General features: G+C 39.0%; 1 protein-coding gene across 1 annotated transcript in view; it reads left to right on the plus strand.

Moving 5' to 3' along the window:
* col25a1 (collagen type XXV alpha 1 chain) overlaps window positions 1–20,534 on the plus strand; it is a 557,626-nt gene that overhangs the window by 516,152 nt on the left and 20,940 nt on the right. The window contains exons 28-35 of the mRNA XM_084109878.1: window positions 47–97; window positions 736–762; window positions 1,128–1,208; window positions 1,525–1,560; window positions 6,713–6,766; window positions 6,920–6,973; window positions 7,120–7,146; window positions 7,338–7,391. Coding sequence (XP_083966004.1) covers window positions 47–97; window positions 736–762; window positions 1,128–1,208; window positions 1,525–1,560; window positions 6,713–6,766; window positions 6,920–6,973; window positions 7,120–7,146; window positions 7,338–7,391 — 384 coding nt within the window. The remainder of the gene's footprint in view (window positions 1–46; window positions 98–735; window positions 763–1,127; window positions 1,209–1,524; window positions 1,561–6,712; window positions 6,767–6,919; window positions 6,974–7,119; window positions 7,147–7,337; window positions 7,392–20,534) is intronic.

Genomic DNA, 20,534 nt, shown 5'->3' on the forward strand with positions numbered 1-20,534 from the left:
GTGTATATTTCACTTATGGAATTTTTTATCTTGCTCATATTAACAGATTATTGGGCCCCCTGGAGCACCTGGTCCACATGGACCACCTGGACCCATGGTGAGTTAAAGATGCTTTGCACAACAGAAATGGTATAAAATTTTAATAATTTTAAGATAGCAATGGATATATCCAAATAGCCTATAAGCATCACAAAAAGGACTCATTGCCCCTGCTCTCTATACATTCAGACAGTTATGAAAGTCTGCAATTTATTGTCATGCTATAATTCCAGACCAGTCTCTGAGAAACTGTGTGGCCTTAAAACCTTCAAACTTAAGAGCTTTTAAAACTTAAAACTGCTTCAAATTATAAGGAGTGAGTGCGTGCGTGCGTGAGTGAGTGAGTGAGTCCGTGCGTGAGTGAGTGAATCCGTGCGTGAGTGAGTGCGTGCGTGGGTGCGTGCGTGAGTGAGTGAGTGAGTGAGTCCGTGCGTGAGTGAGTGAATCCGTGCGTGAGTGAGTGAGTGCGTGCGTGGGTGCGTGCGTGAGTGAGTGCGTGCGTGCGTGAGTGAGTGAGTGAGTGAGTGCGTGCGTGGGTGCGTGCGTGAGTGAGTGAGTCCGTGCGTGAGTGAGTGAATCCGTGCGTGAGTGAGTGAGTGAGTGCGTGCGTGCGTGGGTGCGTGCGTGAGTGAGTGCGTGAGTGCGTGTGTGCGTGCGTGTGTGCGAGAGAGTTATTAATGCTGTGTTGTGTTGCAGGGTCCTCATGGATTCCCTGGCCCAAAGGTACGTCATTACTAATTAATTAATTTCAAGGTAATGCCTTTCTGAATTACCACATTTGGTGTTTTAAGGCATGCTGCATACTTGCCATGAATTGTTCATAGAGCAAATTGCCTTCTGTCAAACATGAAAGTAATTACTTGCTCAGTGTTAGTTTGGACATACAGAAGACTTGCAACAGGTCTTCAATTTGACCTTAACTCCCACTGTGTTTTTAGTCACTGTAGTCATCCAAGTCTTTGAAGACTATCAGGTGCAAATTCAAGACGATTTCAATCTGTGATATTTGTCCAGAAATCTAAAGACAAGATGCTTCTGAGTAAATGTTACAGAGCATTCCCTAAACTGTTGTCTGTACTCCTATTAAGGGGGAACCAGGGTTACATGGTCTCAAGGGACTGCGAGGGGAGACTGGGTATAAGGGTGACAGAGGACCCCTGGGTCTCCCTGTAAGTACACTACAGCAGTGCATCCTAGGATCTTAGTGCTTTATCCCCACTTATTTTGACTCAACATCTTCTAACCTTTACCACATTCCCCACTGTCCATTTGATTGCTGTTGTAAATGTATGTTTTCGTTGTCGTGTCTTGTGCAGACAACCAAGCTTGATTTGCTGCTTCTTAAACATTGTGTGTTGGTTAAACGTCTATTTGTTTATCTTTGTTAACAGCTGTTAAGTTTTTTTTGTTTTTTTTTGTCCAGTTCACTCATCACATACTAATCGCACTTTTCAAACCTCCATTCATACTTCCATAAATGCACAGGGAGCATCTGGCTTGGATGGCAAGCTGGGACCCAGGGTGAGTCTCAAGCCATGTTTCACCAACCCCCCTATCCCCCTCCCCCCAAAGCCTCCCTACATCTTTAAAAAAATACCAAAATGGGTCATGTGACACATTTATGGTGAACGGGGAATGTGGTTAGACTCATTATTGGTAATGTTTCATCAATGTTCAGCTCTATGTGACAGTGAAAGATTAAACAACAAGAGTTACTCTGTTTTTCTGCTGACGAGATTGATATTAACACTGATTTAACACTCACTCATCCATTAACATTCTATTTATTATTTATGTTCATCCGTGTATTTATTTGAGGATTTGCATGATTAATTGCTAAAGATAAAGTCTGATAATTTTTTTTACATGGAGAGCTGATTGATCAAAATTATGGTCTGCTTTTCTGAACTGTGTTGACATGTACGTTTTGGTAACGCTTTAGATAACAGCCCAGAAAGTACTGCGTAATTAAGACGAATTTACAGCATAACTTTCTTTAATAATATTGTTCCTATAAAATACTTACATGCAAGTATAAGGGAACAATATTTAACGGTTTGGGAATAAAGGGGTAACAACCAGGAGAATTAACAAATTATTTATACTGCAAGTAGAATAATCTTACATTTGGGAGCAATTTAGCGAGAACAAACCTTTTTGTAATAAAAGTATACCAATACATACTGTATAGGCTTTTTAAAAATTACAGGGTACATATCTGTGCATTTATACAGTAATTAATTTATTTATTTATTGATAGCAAAAGTGCAGATGTTTTAGTTTGTGCTTACACGGCAAGTAAAAATAAAACTATTGTATTTTTTTTAAATACTGGAGAAATATACTCTTGTTTCATAAAGTTACAGGGTAAGTGTGACATTTTGGGCTATAAATTAAAGCGGTGCATGTTACCCTCTTGTTCCATGTAGTTACAAGGTAAGTGTGACATTGCGGGCTGTAAATTAAAGTGGTGCTTGTTACCCTCTTGTTTCATATAGTTATGTATTTGAAATAAAAAGTTTATTTTAAAAAATGTTTTAGATGAATAAGAAGTGTTGTAAGTCTGTTTTGAAATAAGTTGTTTTTCAAATAAAGGTTTCAGAGTCAGTAACAAGCACCACTTTAATTTACAGCCTGTAATGTCACACGAAACAAAAGTATATTTCCCCAGTATTTAAGCAAAAGTTGCAATAGTTTGTTTTCAATGCACTTTTGTAAAAAAAAAATACTGTATAAATGCACAGAAATGTACCCTGTAATTTTTTTAAAAGCCTATATGTACCGATACACTATTATTACAAAAAAGTATGTCAAGTCACCTTCATTTATATAGCGCTTTTAACAATATAGATTGTTTCAAAGCAGTTTTACAGTGATAATATGAAATTACAGTAACAGAGATTGTTTTGGCTTTACAGCAGCTCTAGAATAAAGTTATTGTCCAGCTAAAGTTAGTTTTGATTGATTGATTCACTTCCGTTGCAAAGATCATTAGTTATTAACCTAGGGGTCGCTAACATGACACCGTTCTAACAGAAAACATTCATTGCACTCTGGCCCGCTCATCCGCACAAAGTAGTGGTCTAGTAGCTTAAGAACGCAAACCCTGAAATACACTGTTAGACCTTACCGGGTTTTTTTACAGTAAAATACTGGCAACACTGTTGCCAGTAAAATACTGTTAATTGTACAGTTTTTTACTGTAATCTAGTTTGTTTCTGTAAAAATGCACTAAAACTCAAGTTAACTAATTTCACTTGCAGAAACCGACTGCCTTAAATTGACCAACTGTCATTTAAATGTATTAACTAAAATTTATAATGCATTAATAATGTGAGCAAAGCATTACTGTGAACTTCTTTCATTTGAGACCACTAAAAAACTATTGTACATAAAAAGATTTCCACTGGATCAGCAACTACACAGTCACCGCCTGTTAAATAAAGCAACATGCAGCATATCATCAATGTTTGTAGATCTTCTCCTGGACTGAAGCATAGGCTCTACTCTTCAGCACAATGGTGACCCAAAAAAATAATTTTACAGTAAACTACTGGCAACAGTGTTGCCAGTATATACCTGATTTATAACTTACAGTTTATTACTGTTAAAATACATTTTGTGGGTGTGTCTTTTTTATCTTACACAGTTAACCCTTTCAACCCCTCAGGGAAATCCACACTACGAGTAAAAAGTAACGATGCAGTGAGATAATTAAGGGAATATGTAAGTGATTGTAAGCAGAATCACTGAAGAAAAGAGAAACACAAGAACAGAAAATAGAGAAACACAATAACTACGACTGACTTCCAGCCATTACACATTATTACACTTATTATTAACCAGTATGACTTTATTTCTGTCATACAGAAGTTGTTATTGAGATGTTTAATTGAAAATGTTTGGTTTGAAGTTACCATTATAGAGATCAGTGCTTGCTTTAGTTGGGATGCTGATGCTAAAACATTAGTTTTTCTTTTGCTGCTTGAGCTGTGTTTTTGCAAGTCACACTTGTGTACACACAGTTTATGAATGACTGCAGTTATAATGATTATGATGACAAAATCATCATATTGCCTGTTCATTCACTAAGGAATTCATTCTCACTTATTCAGAGTTTAATCCTCAAGTAAAGTGTTACATTACCACCACTGTGAAAACGCAGCAATAAGATACAATGACTCTTTTTTTTTATCACAATTTAGCACATGAATCTCAACAATGGTGGCAATATTTCTTTTTTATTATTATTATTATTCATGCAGCAGTGCATGCTGGGAGTTTTATATTATCCTGGAACCCAGCATGCATTGCGACATGAAACTTTTCACCATTGTTGAGATTCATATGCTGATTGTTGATGTCTGTGTGGGTCTCAGTCAAGCAGGAGTAAAATAAAATTGAATGCACTATATGATTACAATATTCTTCAGAAGACCTGATTACAGAAATATTGATTTCATTTTGTAGATTCACAGATATATGCTAAATATGAGACAACTATAATTTCAATGACTATATACAGGAAAAATCTGAAAATCAGGCATGTCCAGAATGATTGTGACATCATCACAAAAAAATAAAAACACCTGATCATTTTCCTCTTGACTTTTTCTTGCCATAACAAATGTGTTTTATAAACTCACTGTTATAGCAGCCAGAGAGAGATGAATGGTAAGAAGTCCAGGGACAAGAGACCAACTAAAGCAAATACTGATCTCCATCATGGTGACAACAAACTTTATTAATAACTAAATCTCTGTTAATTCTCAACAAGAACTTTTGTACATGTATGAAAGAAATAATCGTAAACTGGTTTGTAAACTGGTTTCACACTCAGTGTGGCTGGAAGTCAGTTGTAGTTTTTGTGTTTCTCTTTTTTCTGTTCTTGTTTCTCTGTCCTTCAGTGATTCTGCTTATCAGGTGTTCATCAGTGTCTCAATTCACTCACTTCTTTTCATTCAAGTGGACTATATTAGTGAACTAATGTAGGGAACAGTGAATGAGGGTATAGGGTGTGATTGGGAAAACAGCCTCTGAGTGTCGACTTTGAGCACTGTTAATTTACAGTATATTCCTGTAGGCTATTTTTATTTTCTATGGTATATTACTGTTTTAATGGAAAATGGTATAATATTGTCAGAATTTTACAGCAAGGGTTAACAGTGTACAGTAGATTCCAAGGTGCAAGCCTTGAAAAAGGTTATCTCTGCGCAAACCTCAAAAACGCAAACCCGCGAAAACGCAGACGGCATGCACATGCGCATCACGTGTTTGTTTAGTCTATAGGTATGCGCGTTTGAATATACAGTATATGTGCACAGGCGTGTAGTCCTTCTTTACAAACCAACCCTCAACAAACTACTTGTCTGACCTTAAAAATGTATAATAAATAATTATTTATCGCTTCCACGTAGCCACATGAACCGGAATTATCCCGACAACGTTTTAACTGTACAGAGGTAAAGGGAAGGGAAGGAGGCCTTCACAGGGGAGAGACTAGTTGACACTTCAGGACTGCGTTGTCGTCGTGTCCAGGTTGTGTAAGGTCCTTCATCAGATGGATACGGCCTGGATACAGCGGACTGCGGTAAACCTCGGGATAAACAGAGAGACTTATACTAGCATAGACGCCATCCTTCTTATGATGTAACAAGTACATCAGGATTTATGGGAAGTGTTCCCGGTTCCGGCTGACCTAATATATGCAGCCTAACATTTAATTACAGAAGTAATGTTAAGTGTATGCTAGGTCAAAGATATGTGTTTTTAGTCTAGATTTGAACTGACAGAGTGTGTCTGCTTCCCGGGAAGAGGGCCAGAGCAAATTACAGTGCCTGACATCGTACTTGCGAGTTCACACACCTCTTTAACGTTAATTTAAGTGATCTCCGACTGGCAAAGTCCGAACATCATTAGTGCCGACGTGAATAACAATCTTAGAGAACTTACGATTAGCATAACTAGGGTACATTCAACAGGTTTCACAGTGGGGAGAATCTATTTGTTATGGTAATCGGAACGGAAGAGCTGTGTTTTGTCCCGCGACTACAGCATCTCACAGTCACCCAGTTGCCCTGCTGCACGGGCTCTACAGCCGGAACCGAACAATGTACAGAGTTCACTAAGCTAGTCGCATCCAAAGCAGTATCTAAAGCCCTTGCATTCTTACTATCCTCGATTAAAGTTTGGATGCGTGTCTCTAATTCTGAAATCTTCTCCCTCAGCCTGACTATCTCCCTGCATTTATCACATTTAAATCCCTCATTGCTAACAGAGAATGCTATACTATACATGTGACACGAAATGCAAGTGACAATAACAGGAGAAGACATTACTCACCTTGTTTGTTGACTGATCCTGGTATGCAGTGTATGTTCTCGCTAAATTGCTCCCAAATGTAAGATTGTTGTATCATAATAGTAGAATAAGTACCACTTAGTTCTAAAATACTTTGTTAATTCTCCTGGTTGTCACTCCTTTATTCCCAAAACTTTACATATTGTTCCCTTATACTTACATGTAAGTACTTTATAGGTAAACTATAATTACCGAAAGTTATACTGTACATTTTTTAATTACGCAGTACTTTGCGGGCTGTTATCTAAAGCGTTATCCAAGGTTTTTTTTTATAAAACCAGATTCAAAACCTCATACACTCTCTTATTTATAGGGTATGGATGGACCAATCGGGGCTCCTGGTCCAGCAGGTCCGAAGGGAGATGGAGTAAGATATTTTTTATTTTGTTTTATTTAGGTTTTTATGTTTGTTGCTGTTTTAGCTGGATAATTGTTCGCAATTACGAAAATCAGGATATAAACTATGTATGAATACTATACAACAGATTGTTTATATAAAAGGTCTTGTTCAATGTCACAGGGTGAGAAGGGTGATGTTGGTGATCCTGGACCCAGAGGGCCATATGGGTTACCTGTAAGTACTCAAAGAATTTTTTATGTTTAATAAAAAAAAAACATTGATAATTATTTGCCAATTTAATAATGATCACATTATTCACTATTCTCTCTCCAGAGAATATTATTAATTTTTTGTTTCTTTTTCTTCCTTGTTTTTTGAAGGGAGCTGCTGGAACACCTGGAATAGATGTGAGTTGTCCATCTTAATGCTCTGCTTGTGTGTTGATCGTTTGTTTTCTGGGTCGGTGTGCAAGTGTTGTGCACTTGTTCCTGCAAGTGTTGTGCCCTCTAGTAGCTCTAAACAAATTCAGTGAAGTTCTTTACCCCTGAAACGATCAGCCTCCAAGCATTTGTAATTACTTGAAGTTGTATTTTTGCAGGGGTTACCAGGCTTAAAGGGAGACAAGGGCAACGTGGGGGAAAGAGGAGAAAAGGTGATTGTGACATAGATGTTCTGAAACAGGGAATGAACCTTTCGCTCTCTTATTGATTAGATCTGATGTCAATGGACATTTACAAAGCAGCTCAGGCAGAGAGGCCTTCATATAGACATAATGTGAGCCATGGAGTTGAAGATCAGTGTTAAGATCTTACATATCTAGTACAATAGGAAAATAGCAATATAATATACTAATAGTTGCAGGAAAAAGTATATGAACTCTTTGACTTTCTGCATAAATTATCATTAATCATATAATTGAATCTGATCTTCAGCTAAGCCAAAACAAAAGACAAACATGGTTTACATGTAAAAAAATAAAATAAATACATTTAAGGGTGCACACACTTTTCCCTCCCTACAAGAATGTTTACTTTCCCTCCATACGTGAATGTTTATATGGGGTGTGTAACGGTACACGCATTTGTACCGAAAATATTTGTTACAAATCTTTCGGTTCAGTATGCATGTGTATAGAAAGAATACAGTGTTGTTTTAACCATAGCATGTGCGGAACGTAATTTCAAAACCCTAGAATGGGACAACATCGTTTATATCAATATCTGAAAATGGACAGAGTGAGCTGCTTCCGGATTATTCATGTACCTTTTGTTAAACTGTTTTCTCTCGTTTTTGTCTTCAAAATGAAAAAAAAAAAAAAAACTTTCTTATGAACAAACTAATCTCAAGTCGTTTTTTCACACTTTGTTCTAATTCACCAAATAGAAACACAATAAAACCAAAATGGATAAACAGCTTGATTATTCAATCCCTACATGGGAGCAGGAATGAAATGGCCCTTTCCACTGATTGGTCAACCAAACATAAAAACATGCCGTTTTGCGCAACAGAAGAATAGTATTCCGCTGCTGCAGTTGTACGGATTCTTAAAGCACTTATTGCAACTACATTTAATCTCTTTCAGAGACAACCAGACTAAAGAATGGCTTGACACAAACCGCACTGCACCTAGACAGGGCTTTCTTCTGTGTAGACATATGGCTAACTACGTGTGCCAGAGAAATAGGTTATTACATGGTTTATTTTAGAAATATGAAATATGAAACTCACCTATGTTCCTTGACAGTTTTCAGCATTTGGCCCCGCCCTACATTCCCAACATGTCAGAAATTGAGCAAGTGGTACTCACTACAGAGTCAAATGACGACCAGCTCCTCCTCTAAGGAGCTTCAATGGGGTGGGATTAGTCCATCTCCACCTCTCTGGAGCTCCAAGGGGGTGGAAGGATAGAGTTGTAGGTAGGGTTAGGGTGTGGTTGGATATTCTAGCTCCACCCATTAGATCCAAATTACACTCGCTCCTCCTCGCTGGATCTCTAGCAAGGAGGAGCTACCCGTAAGCTCCACCCATTTGTTCTGCAGTGAGCAGTTTCGCAAATCGAGCTCTTCCCGTCCTATAAAGAATCTTTCGTCCTTGAGAAATCTTTGTCTCGCGGGTGTCAGGCCAAACAAATGGATCCCAGAACGCTGAGACAGCGAGGCCTACCCTCGCAACCGCGGGCGCAACATCCGCAATCAAAGATGATTTGATCCGCAATCATCCACAAAAATGAGCAATGTCTTCCTCTTCCCGCGAAGGAACGGGCCTTCCTTCAGTGTCAGACCTCCACAGCAGGCCTTCAGTAAGCCAGGGCCGTGGTGCAGATTCAGTCCTGGTCAGCTCACACTCTCTACCCCGTCGGCTCAACCCCGCAAGTGCACAGCTCAAATCGTTTTCGTTTTCTGTCCCTGGTTGAATTTAGGATTGCTTTCAGCACAGTTTATGCCATCTGGATACTCAATAAAATTATTTGCCGTTCTAAACTAACGCTGCTTCCTTGTTGCTTAAACACATAGCTCACACATTACGTACAGATCGCACGCACAGTCGCTCACAGAATCATTAAGAACTTATTGTCAGCGTTGTCCTGCGATTTATCAACAAAATCGCTTAGAAACTGAAAATTATATAGCATATGTATTTCTGTTTTGAAGTAATTTAAACCCACAGCTTCACTATTGGTAAAGAGACTCCACACAGACTGGTAGGACAAATTCATACATGCAATCATTCTCACTAATGTATTCAAATAAATGTAATAAAAACAGAAATCGGCAAGTAATGTAACAACCCATAGACAGATAACTGGTGAAAATAAACTGTTATGTTGAGAGTTCCTACACAGTTTTGAAAAGTAAGGAATTTTTATTTGAGTAATTTCCAGGTTGGGATGAGTATGGAAAAGGAAAACTAAAATTAAGGAATAAAAAAAATAAGAATTTCTAAAAGTAAATTTTCATACAAGCAGTTTGTTTTTATGGCAAACGTTTAGATTGTCGAACACAACTGAATAAATTCAAGGTGCACATTTTTATGCAAAGCTCTTTCTCTTTTATCATAAGTAATTCTCTTTTGAACTTTACTAAATGAACTCCACTCAAACCAGAAACAGATTAAGGAACAAACGATCATCTAAATCTGACTGTACTTTGCTGTTTGATGATCATCCAACATTAAACGATTACAGTATCAAACCGATGCATCAGAGGTGAATACATGCAGGTTATAAAGCGTTTAGGCTTCTCATCATGTAAGTGCATGTTATTACTTCGAGAAAACCAATAGAAAAACGAAAATAAGAAAATAAGAATATTTATAACGTTTAACAATCGATCTCTCAGCCCCGCACGGTTTCCACTGAGCTCGGGGTTCCAATCACCTAGGATAAAACCATGGGTCCAGCCACGTCCATTGAATTCTGGCTATTAACTTGGATACAGTTAATTTCCAGGCCTGGAAACTCTTCTAAATGCGAACCGCTATCTTTGCTCGGCCACTTAAAACTTCAGATGCGCATAATCCTGCAAGGTAGCCTTTTCATCTTACATCTCCTCTCCCTTGGGTCTTTGATTTACGCACTATGAGACGAATGTCAGCCCGCCAGGCCCCACTTTTCTCCTCCCTCTGTTCAGCCACACAACGCTGAACAACGCAGTTTTTTTCCCAGCACCCCATACAACAATGCCCGCCCCTCTCAACGAATGCCTTCCCTTTGGCGTGAGATTGCATCCGCTAATGGAGCAAGCTCAGCCGTCTCAGCCATTTCATTCTGCCGTCTCTAACCCTCCCCATTGTCTGTGGCCTGCAGCTCCTAGTGCAAGGATACCTCCGCTAGCGATGCAGGCCCAGATAACACTCCCTTCTCCTCCCGCTGCCTCTAACCTTTTTCCCTACCAGTGGCCAACAGCTCCTTCAGCAGACCCTAGCGTGAGGATGCCTCCGCTAGCGTCTCAGGCCAAGTCATTAGTATTTTTTGTCCTTGGCCTACAGCTCCAAACACGGACCCTAGCGAGAGCCTGCCTCCGCTAGTGGCGCAGGCCCAGATGGCTTATTTTCCACCCCAACCTTCCCCTTCCTTTACCTTCCCCATTACAACCCAAGCCCCAGGGGCCAACCCCAAGCATGAGGCTGCCTCCGCAAACAACTTTTGCCCCGGGGCTTCCCCCTTCTAACTCTCTTGCCCAGGCTAGATCATCATTTTCCCTTGTTTTGCAACACAGATGCCCATACCACCGAATCCTTATCAGCTAAATTCTTCAGCTCCAGTTTGTTCTCTCACTCAAACCTACAAGCTCACCATATCCACCTCAATTAACACCATCAATCCACTAAAATAATTAAAATATTCTACTTCACTGCCGCAGCAGTATCTTCCCACCCATTCCTGCAGGAGCCCACTCTGTTATTGCACTGCTGCAGCAGTGTTATCTACTTCGCTCCTGCAGGAGCTCCGTCTCTTGCTAACCTTGCCTTCACGGCCACAGCAGTGTTCTCTCCCCGCTCCCGCAGGAGCTCAGTTCCTCTGGCTAACCTTCTCCACTGCTGCACAGTCCTTTCTGCTCCCAAAGGAGCTCAGTTTCTCTGGCTAATCTTACCTTCATTGCCACAGCAGTGTTATATCCCTGCTCCCACAGGAGCTTAGTTCTCTAGCAAAATTTCCTCCAATGCCGCAGCAGTGATGTCCCGCAGGAGCTCCTAATTTCTCTGGCTAATTTTCTCCACTGCCACAGCAGCGATGTCCCCTCTGCTCCTGCAGGAGATCAGTTTCTCTAGGAAAATGTTTTCCACTGTGGCAGCAGTGATGTTCCCTCACGATCCTGCAGGAACTCAGTTTCTCTTGGAAAATTTTCTCCACTGCCGCAGCAGTGATGTTCTTTCATGCTCCCGCAGGATCTCAGTTTCTCTGGCTAATTTCCTCCACTGCCGCAGCAGTGATGTACCCTCTTCTCCCGCATGAGCTCTGTATCTTTTGGCTAATTTTCTCCACTGCCGCAGCAGTGATGTCCCCTCTGCTCCCACAGGAGCTCTGTTTCTCTGGCTAATTTTCTCCACTGCCGCAGCAGTGATGTCCCTCACGCTCCCGCAGGAGCTCCATTTGTATGTATAATCTGGCCTTCACTTCTGCAGCAGTGTTATCTCCCTGCACCATCAGCCTCGTACTTCGCAATATTTTGGGGGTGTCAGTATCCAGCTGCTTATTGATTTTCTGACCCTGAACATAAAAATTAAAAGTGAGGGGGGGTTCTAAAAAAACAACGAAAAAACAATGTTTTCAAATTTTTCTACTTTCAATATTAAATAAAAAAACAAATGAACGAATGGTACACGAATAAGGATAAGATCCAAGTTGTCTCAAACATGACTTCAAACAGTGCTTCAAACTAAATCATAAACCTACATGGCTTTCCCTGCTGTCAAGTGAGTGTGTTCAATGCATTTGAGAAGCGTTTTCTTCAGCGCACAACTTGCATCTGTATCTGTAAATGTTACAATTTAAGTATCTGGAAAGTATTTACATTTTGCCTAAAGGATTATGCTGATAGCAAGTGAGCCTTCACTTAAAGGGGCATTCCACCCATTTGAACATTGTTTTTTATTTAAAGTGGGTCATATATGTAGTCGAAATGTAAAATAAATTTTGAATTTGGTGCCTTCGTGACCGAGGAAAGACAAAAAATAACTTCAGGACGCATTTGTATGAAAGACAACAACTCCCACAATGCACCACATTGCACAGCTCCGCAAGCCACTCCCACTAATCCAGAAAGCGCATATCTGCCTATAAGAGAAATCACTCTTCCGTCTACAAGGCTAGCTACCACCAGAGCTTGAAATTCATTTCACACAAAATGTCTAGTTAGTTGGCGAACTCATTAGTGCATTACTCCTCGTTTGTATTTCTTTCGAAAAGGTGAATTATTGCATGGTACCTGGATGTTCAGTCAGAACATATGCGGTGCGAAACTAGGATAGTTCACAACACAAACGTCCGTGTCCTCGTCTGATTCAGAGATTTCGTCCAGGCGAAATTGTCATCGTTGAAATTCTTTGCCGCAGACGGACTCTATCTCTGTGTTCGTAGCGGTTCGTAGTTGCATAGTGAGATCACCGGCGCCACCAGTCCGCCCTAACTCGAGCCAGTCCGGGCTCCTCGTCCGCGGCAGGCAGGTCTTCTGCCTCGGCTGCTCTTCGCTATAATGCGGCTTGTACAGGTTGCCACAAACACCTGATTCAAGCATCAGACTTCCGAAATCCTCTTCTTCTATATCATACTGAGCACTCTCCTCCGCTATTGTCATAACTTTACATCTGTCTCCACAGCGCCTGTTAGCTTAGCTTCAAACAAGATGGAGGATATTGCTTTCAGTTTCAGAGAGTAAAGTCCCACCCACTGATCTGTAATAGGTCTGTAGCGTGAGCGGGTCCCGCCCCTGGGAAAGATGAGGAACTAGTGCTTGTAGTCTCAACAGAAATCCCCCCCTCTTACACTTCCTCCTACAATGACGCAAAATGACGATTTTTGCGTCATTGTAGGAGGAAGTGTAAGAGGTAAATAACAGATTTCTCCCGTCTCAGGGGAAAATGAGAGAGTGTTGCACGACCATTCAACAGTATGACTGGGTTTCTAACAATGCAAAGCTTGATGCAAATGGGTGGAGTATCCCTTTAACTTCGCAGATTTCAATGAACGAGTGCCTGTGCACATAAAGACGGAGGGGATTAAAATGGAACTGCAATAATTCTAACCGAATTCTAAAATATTATGCTAACATATTTTGCATCCAGATGTGTAAAGCACTTCAAATCTCTTCCCCCAGTTACAGCAGCACTATAAACCGCAGTGTATATTGCTGCTGTTTGCAGCAATATTTACAGACATTTTTTAATTTAAAGACAAATTCACAAATCTTGTTCAGTAAACCATTTCTAAACAAACAAACAAACAAATAAAATAAAAAATATATATTTTTGTCCCCTGCTATACCTAAATTGTAGCGAAATGGGAGTTATGTATCAAACCATCATTTTTGTGTACAGTTACACCCCTAATGTTTACGCAGTGTTTTTATAAAGGCAAAAAAGTATGTGATTTTTTCAGTAAACTGTTTGTCTATTTCGAACGTTGCATGAAAAAAAGCGGCAAACTGGTTTCATCGCATCCGCTTGTCAGAGAAAGTGTTAACAGCAGTATGAACTGACACAGATATCTATGGACTTTTAAGGTAATCAGCTAACCTACCTAATTCACTTTGTTCAAAATCAGCTCAAAATTGCCAAATTGTGTAAAAGTTCAGGTAAAGCCAAAGGGTTCACATACTTTTTCCTGCAGCTGTATTTGTTTAAGTATTTGTATGTCATCATTCAGCTTCATTACTATCATGACATTTTACCATCCCATAATCATAAAAGCCAAAAAAGTCATTCTTTGTTTAATTTATTGGCAAGTGAAGATATTTATTATTTCTTACTCCAGCAAGAAATACAGCGTAAGTCCATTGACAACAGGCTCTTACTTTTGAAATGGCTCTGTATTCTGGCTTCTTCTCTTGCATGATTCATGATTTCACCTGCCTGTTTCATAGACTGAGACTGTGCCATTAAGTTCTGTCTTTAATGTCATGGAATGCGTCAATGCAATACTGTATGTAATAAGCAGGAAATCCAGTCCCCATTTTAGTTTTTAAGATGTCTAAGATGTTGTATGTCTAAATGTACCATTATTTAATTAAATATATAAATAGGTCATATGAAGAGTCCTCGATTACATTTAGTTATACAATATCATTTTTATACTGTAGATGATATTAGCATGGCACTTGAAATAATTTACAGTAGCCTTGACACATTTCTGCTTTGAAGTGTTATGGGGTTTTTTTCACTCATGCAAGGTTCTGTGAAATCAAACAAGACTGCATTAACCTCAATGCTAAGTTTACTTATAAGCCTTTATAAATATCATAACCTTCATAATATAATAAATAAGGTTCCTTTTTATAGGTTCACTCAATGCTGCATCAGAAGCCCATCTGAAGCCCATATAGAAATAATTGAGGCACTGCATCACCAGTGCTTCATAAGGCACCATTAGTCCTCATATTTCGAATTCTTCAGGAAGCGATTTATCTAGTATGTAATAAAAGTTTTTGTTTTCTCTTTGCGTTGGATTTTCGTGCTTCAACGACCACCTCGAGTGGATCTCGTTTCCTCTTGGTGAAACACAATGTCAATTAGGAAGTATGTACTGCCATGTCCCCATGAGCAAAGATGGAATGGAGATGAAAAGATGAAAGATGAAATGGAGAATGAGCAGACTTTCTATCTCTCTCTCTCTCTCTCTCTCTCTCTCTCTCTCTCACCTGATCGTGTCAACCATATTTCTCTGAGCTGAGAGACTCTTGCGGCCTATCTCTCTTTCTCTCTCACCTGATCGTGTCAACCATATTTCTCTGAGCTGAGAGACTCTTGCTGCCTATCTCTCTCCATCTTCAGCTCCTTCATAGACGACTGAGCTACACTATGCAGAAGTGCAGTTTCAGGATGCTTAAGCAGAAGCATTGCAGCTCCAGGGCATCCGTATGCTGAACTACCTCAATGACTTGCTGATTCTAGTGCAGTTGGAGGATTTGATATGTCAGCATTGAGACTGGCCTCAATCATTTGTGAGGTGTGGGCTTGAGGATGAATCCCCAGAAGAGTGTTCTACTGCTGTATCTGCTGTGTTTCTTGGGGTAGCATTTGACTCTTACTTAATGCAGGTGCAGCTGTGTTCTGCTTGTGTTCTATTGTTTTGCACCTGTCTGAATGATTCCAGAATAGAGTGGGACATCAGTGTTTGATTCATACTCTTTATTTCACATCAGCTGCTTCACTGTTTCAAATGAGACCATTTCAATGGTGGGTCAAAACTCAGGGAGACTATTGTGTATTCTTGAAAGGCGAGCGAGGCAGATTCATTTGTCTAGCTTTAAGCTATTTTCTTTAAGACATTGCATCAGCTACTTACAGCGTCGAGTCGACCTATGAAAGGGAACATCTCGGTTGCATTCTATTTCGTTCCTGCTTGCTTCCATCATCAAAATCTTCCTTATGAAGTGCTGATGATGCAGTGCCTTGAGGAGTGGCATCATCCGCCAATTAATTGGCATGTTTCTTTATGGGCTTCAGACAGTTGACACCTGGGGGGTATTCCCATATCATCAGCTACTGATGCAGCATCTCATTCCCTATTCAGGGAACCAGGGTTACATATGTAACCGAGACGTTTTGTTTTGAGGTCCAAGCACTAAAGGTGCCGAACCCCTATTGTATTCTTAACTGATTTTCTTATTATTTTTATTAGGGGTCCAAGCACATACCTTTTCAAACTTGTCCCAGAAAGTTCATCCGATTTTCACCAAAACTGACTTGGATATAGCATGCAGGTCATGCTGGGAAAAAGTTATTAAAACGAAACTGTTCTTGAATTATGCGCCAACAAATTTGACGAAGAGCACTCAAAATGGATGCAAGGCTGATTCTCTGCAATGCTTTAGCGTATTGAGACTAATCTTAGTATATGTCATGACAAACATGACCTGAGGCTACTTGTATCATTGTGGCACAGCGCCACCTACTATAAAATGGTTATTTTGGCTTATAACTTCTGAAAGGCATGCCCAAAATGTATGAAACTCTCTTTTGTTTCAGTGCAACATATCTATTCAAATGATAAATGCTATATTTTACGAACGCATTAGTGTATCACTACGGAACTTGGTATGTGTCATCGGCACCATGCCCGGAAGGAACTTGAAAGCAATTGGAAGAATGCCACTTTGCGATCAAAATAATAATAATTTAAAAAAAAACTGCTAATAGCTTTTGATTAATTTTGCCTATTTTAATAAAACTGGTCTTGATAGAGAACAAGGATACTAATTATGCCATAGTCAGTCGAACTTTCAGTCCACTATTATGAATTTAGTTGAAAACGTACTTTTTCTAACTGCTCCTAGACCGCTGTTCCAATTTTCACCAAAATTGGCTATGATCATTGTGAAATCATGCTGGCAAAAAATTAATAAAAGCTTTATGATTGATGGCATGATTCAAGCTGATTCTGAGGCTGTAACTCTTTAACGCTTTGGTATATTGACATCAATCACGGTATGTGTTATTGTCACCTCACACTGACCACACCACAACAATTTGGGAACAGTGCCACCTATTGGTCAAAAGTGATAAGCAATTAAATAATATTACCCGTCAAGTCACCTTTATTTATATAGAGCTTTATACAATACAGATTGTTTCAAAAGCAGATTTGCAGTGATGAACAGGAAAATAATGATTCAGAATTCAATTCTGCTGTAATGTGGCTCTAAAAAGACAATAATAAACTGTCATTATCCAGCTGAAATCAGTTTAGTGTTGATTTAGTTTGGTTCAATAACTGTGTAAAGTTAATACATTCTAGAAAGAGTTCAATTAATCTATAAAGTGATGTCATCATCCAGCTCAGTTCAGTTCTCATCCAATAGTGTCAGTGCATTCAAGTCAATAATATCTGGTTCTGGTTCTCGTGGTCTTTGCTGAGGATCTGTGTTGATGGCTGTCTAGTCCAGGGATTCTCAAAACGGGGTATAGTCAGGGTGATTTAAATCAATACTTTTAGAAGATATATGACACTTCGTATTTCCCTTTTTTTTAAAACTTATTTTAATCTCTCACCCTGGCAACACCGTTCGAAATATCTAAAATCCATTTGCAATTTAGCATCTTCAATAGTCTTGGTATTGTGTTGATAAAATTTGGTGTGAATCGCATGAATCCCCTAGGAGTAGTTAAAAATTCAGACAAAGCCTGATTTTCCAAAAAATCCACATTCAAACCAAAATAGCTGACTTCCTATTGGTTGGAGCTAATGACTGTAAATTAGAAAGTTGTCTGGCTTGGTGAGGACAATATATGTAACGAGTTTGGTGACTCTAGGTAAAACTACTCGCCCCAATTTAGTCAAAAGTTCTAGAGCTAGAGTTCTAGCCCTTGTGAAAAAAAAGTGCACTTAAGTGTACTTTTATAAAGTGTACTTATTACATAAATAATATACTTTAAAGGAACACTCCACCGTTTTTTGAAATAGGGCTTATTCACATTCTTTCATACATTTAGATAGGTGGGCAAATGCATTTTTGTCTCAGTGCATGCATTGTTTTAGTTTGACAGGGTCGGCGCTAGCTTAGCTTAGCACAATGAATGGAATCCTTTGTTGCCAGCTAGCATGTCCTGAGTAAAAGTGATAAAAAAAATTAAAAAACCCCCACCTAATTACTTCTTGTGGCCTGCGTATTCACAACGAGTACAAATAGCGATGCAGATTAACACTAGGCGATTTCCTAGGCAGATATTGACTTGGGACTATATTAGGGGGAAGCACAGGCGAAGCACTGCTACTTGGGCGCAGAGATATCACGCAACACATGAAATGTGAATATGTGGTATAATATGTGAATGTGAATACAGGTATAATATGGGTCGATCTATACATGTGTCATGTTTAAAATAATCACTTACTCTGTGGACAGCTGTCCATTTGGTCCATTCGGCGTGGGGCGTTTTTTCCAGTTCACTTTATCACACCGGGAAAAAAAAAGAGTAAAAGTTACTGCAGGATGGATCAACGCCGTGAAATCCTCGGTAGCTGTGACACAACTGCGGGCACGCTCATCTTGATCTGACGCGCTGAGCCTGGTCATCGATGGCAGAAACTTGTCCCACTCTCCACAGCACAGACACTATTTCAGTCGGGATAGATTGGCATATTCCCCCACATTCACACCACCAGTTCGTGTTGGCTCTCATCCTCACGTCCTCAGGCTGTTGAGCGATCGCAACCTCCTCCTCCTGTCATTCTATTTCCAAAGCACGCAGCTCCTCTTCTGAAAACTCAGGTATGGTTCTGGCTCTGTATCTTGACTGTCTGAGAACCCTCTTCGTCTCTCACAAAATTAGCCATGTTCATCGCCATTCATGTACTGTAGGAAAAATAGCCAGCTACTATTCACGCTGGTATGTTGACGGAAGTCGTGGGATTTCATGTGTTGCGTGATATCTCTGCGCCCAAGTAGCAGTGCTTCGCCTGTGCTTCCCCCTAATATAGTCCCAAGTCAATATCTGCCTAGGAAATCGCCTAGTGTTAATCTGCATCGCTATTTGTACATGTTGTGAATACGCAGGCCACAAGAAGTAATTAGGTGGGGTTTTTTTTTTTAATCACTTTTAGGGCAGGGCAACAGGACATGCTAGCTGGCAACAAAGGATTCCATTCATTGTGCTAAGCTAAGCTAGCGCCGACCCTGTCAAACTAAAACAATGCATGCACTGAGACAAAAATGCATTTGCCCACCTATCTAAATGTAGGAAAGAATGTGAATAAGCCCTATTTCAAAAAACGGTGGAGTGTTCCTTTAAATATATACACTTAAGTGTGAAGTAAATTCCATCTTTTCGGTGCACTTAATGCACATTAAGTGTAATTAATTTCAAATATATCATATATTAAGTTGAAATAAAATGTAATAAGTTGCCATTAAGAGTGATTTTTTGGAACAACTTAATTGGTACTTTATTACAACTTTATATATACTTTCATAATTGCTTCTAGTGTTTTTAAAATATACTTAAAGTGCACTACACAATATAATGACACGTAATTAATGTGATTTAAAATATACTTTAATTTCAGTTAACAATACACTTAAGTGTGAATTAAATGCAATGTTTTCGACACACTGAATGCACATTAAGTGTAATTAATTTCAAATATATCACATATTAAGTTGAAATAAAATGTAATAAGTTGCCATTAAGAGTGATTTTTTGGAACAACTTAATTGGTACTTTATTACAACTTTATATCTACTTTCATAATTGCTTCTAGTGTTTTTAAAATATACTTAAAGTGCACTACACAATATAATGACACGCAATTAATGTGATTTAAAATATACTTTAATGTCAGTTAACAATACACTTAAGTGTGAATTAAATGCAATGTTTTCGACACACTGAATGCACATTAAGTGCAATTAATTTCAAACTAGTGCAAAATGCCCATGCAAAATCAGTTTTTAAGTGTGTTTTTAGCAATTGTTGGTTTGGTGTGTTTGAGTGCACATTGTTACAATTACACAGCAAAAGTTCGGTGACATTTTTATTTGAGCAAACATTTTGTGAATAGGCTACTACAAATGATGCCCGTGAAAGAGAATGTGAACGCATTGAAAAGGATATGTTTAGTTGGTGAATAGCATTTACACAGTAGCGATAACGTTAAGCGCACCAGAATGTAATATATTATTCAGAAGTAAACAGCATAGCTGACTTATAGATTCAGTTTACATCCACAAATGAATAAGCGCGTTGATTCAGGGAGCAGTGCAAAGTGCCCGTGCAAAATCAGTTTTTGTGAGCTGATCGCTGAACAAAAAAGTTCAGGAGATATTTCTTAGCGATGGCTGATTTCAACAGTTTCAATATGATAAAAAATAACTTTTATATTGATTCAATGGATTAATTGCATTTTGGAAAAAAAAGTGTCATGGATTTATTGCATTTTTGGGAAAAAATAATCCGTTTTTATAATAAATCTCTAAAAATCAAAATCTGGATTTGAATTTTTTATATTATAACCTAAAGATGCTATGTGAAAGTTTGAAACAGAAAATAGTGGTTTTCATCTTGCCACTTTCTTGGTAAAGAAAACACATTTTTACTCAAATTAATCAAAATGGATTTATCACGTTCTGGAACCAAACTA

Source organism: Abramis brama, assembly GCF_963993115.1.
Source record: "Abramis brama genome assembly, chromosome: 3".
Lineage (NCBI taxonomy): Eukaryota > Metazoa > Chordata > Actinopteri > Cypriniformes > Leuciscidae > Abramis > Abramis brama.